Source organism: Apaloderma vittatum, unplaced genomic scaffold (assembly GCF_000703405.1).
Source record: "Apaloderma vittatum isolate BGI_N311 unplaced genomic scaffold, ASM70340v1 scaffold39171, whole genome shotgun sequence".
Lineage (NCBI taxonomy): Eukaryota > Metazoa > Chordata > Aves > Trogoniformes > Trogonidae > Apaloderma > Apaloderma vittatum.
The window spans coordinates 1-433 of NW_009701501.1; the positions used below are offsets into that span (position 1 = coordinate 1).

General features: G+C 64.7%; 1 protein-coding gene across 1 annotated transcript in view; it reads left to right on the forward strand.

Annotated features, from left to right (window-relative positions):
- Positions 1–4: 4 nt before the first annotated feature.
- Positions 5–433, forward strand: part of SNX30 (sorting nexin family member 30) — a gene marked incomplete at its 5' end in the record, with an annotated part of 36,727 nt that continues 36,298 nt past the window's right edge. The window contains one exon of the mRNA XM_009879159.1: positions 5–70. Within this exon, the coding sequence (XP_009877461.1) occupies positions 5–70 (66 nt within the window). The remainder of the gene's footprint in view (positions 71–433) is intronic.

Sequence of the window (433 nt, forward strand, 5' to 3'; positions counted from 1 at the left end):
CAGCGAGGAGATGGGGCCGGCGCTGACCCCCAGCCCCGACTTGCTTCTGCCCCGCAGCATTGCCGACAAGGTACGGCCTGGAGGAGGGGGGACGCGGCGTCGCGGAAGAGGTCTCTGGTTTCCAAGGGGGCCTTGGAGAGAAGGGCGAGGGGCAGGAGAGTGTGTGTGTGTGTGTGTGTGTGTGTGTGTGTGTTTCCCTGCCACATCCCCTTCCCTATCCCTGGCTCCCCGCGGGCAAGTGAAGCCCTGGGCTTCATCCACTGCAAGAGCCCGGGGTTGCCCCGGGAGGAGAAGGCACCCCGTGTGGGAGCTGCAGGCATCGAGTCTCCCTCTGTGAGGGACCAGCTGGGACACCCGTGCTCCCACTCACCAAGTGGGTGCAAGAAGCGAGATTTTTACTGATGGTACCTTCCTGTGGCTCCCACCCTCCCCC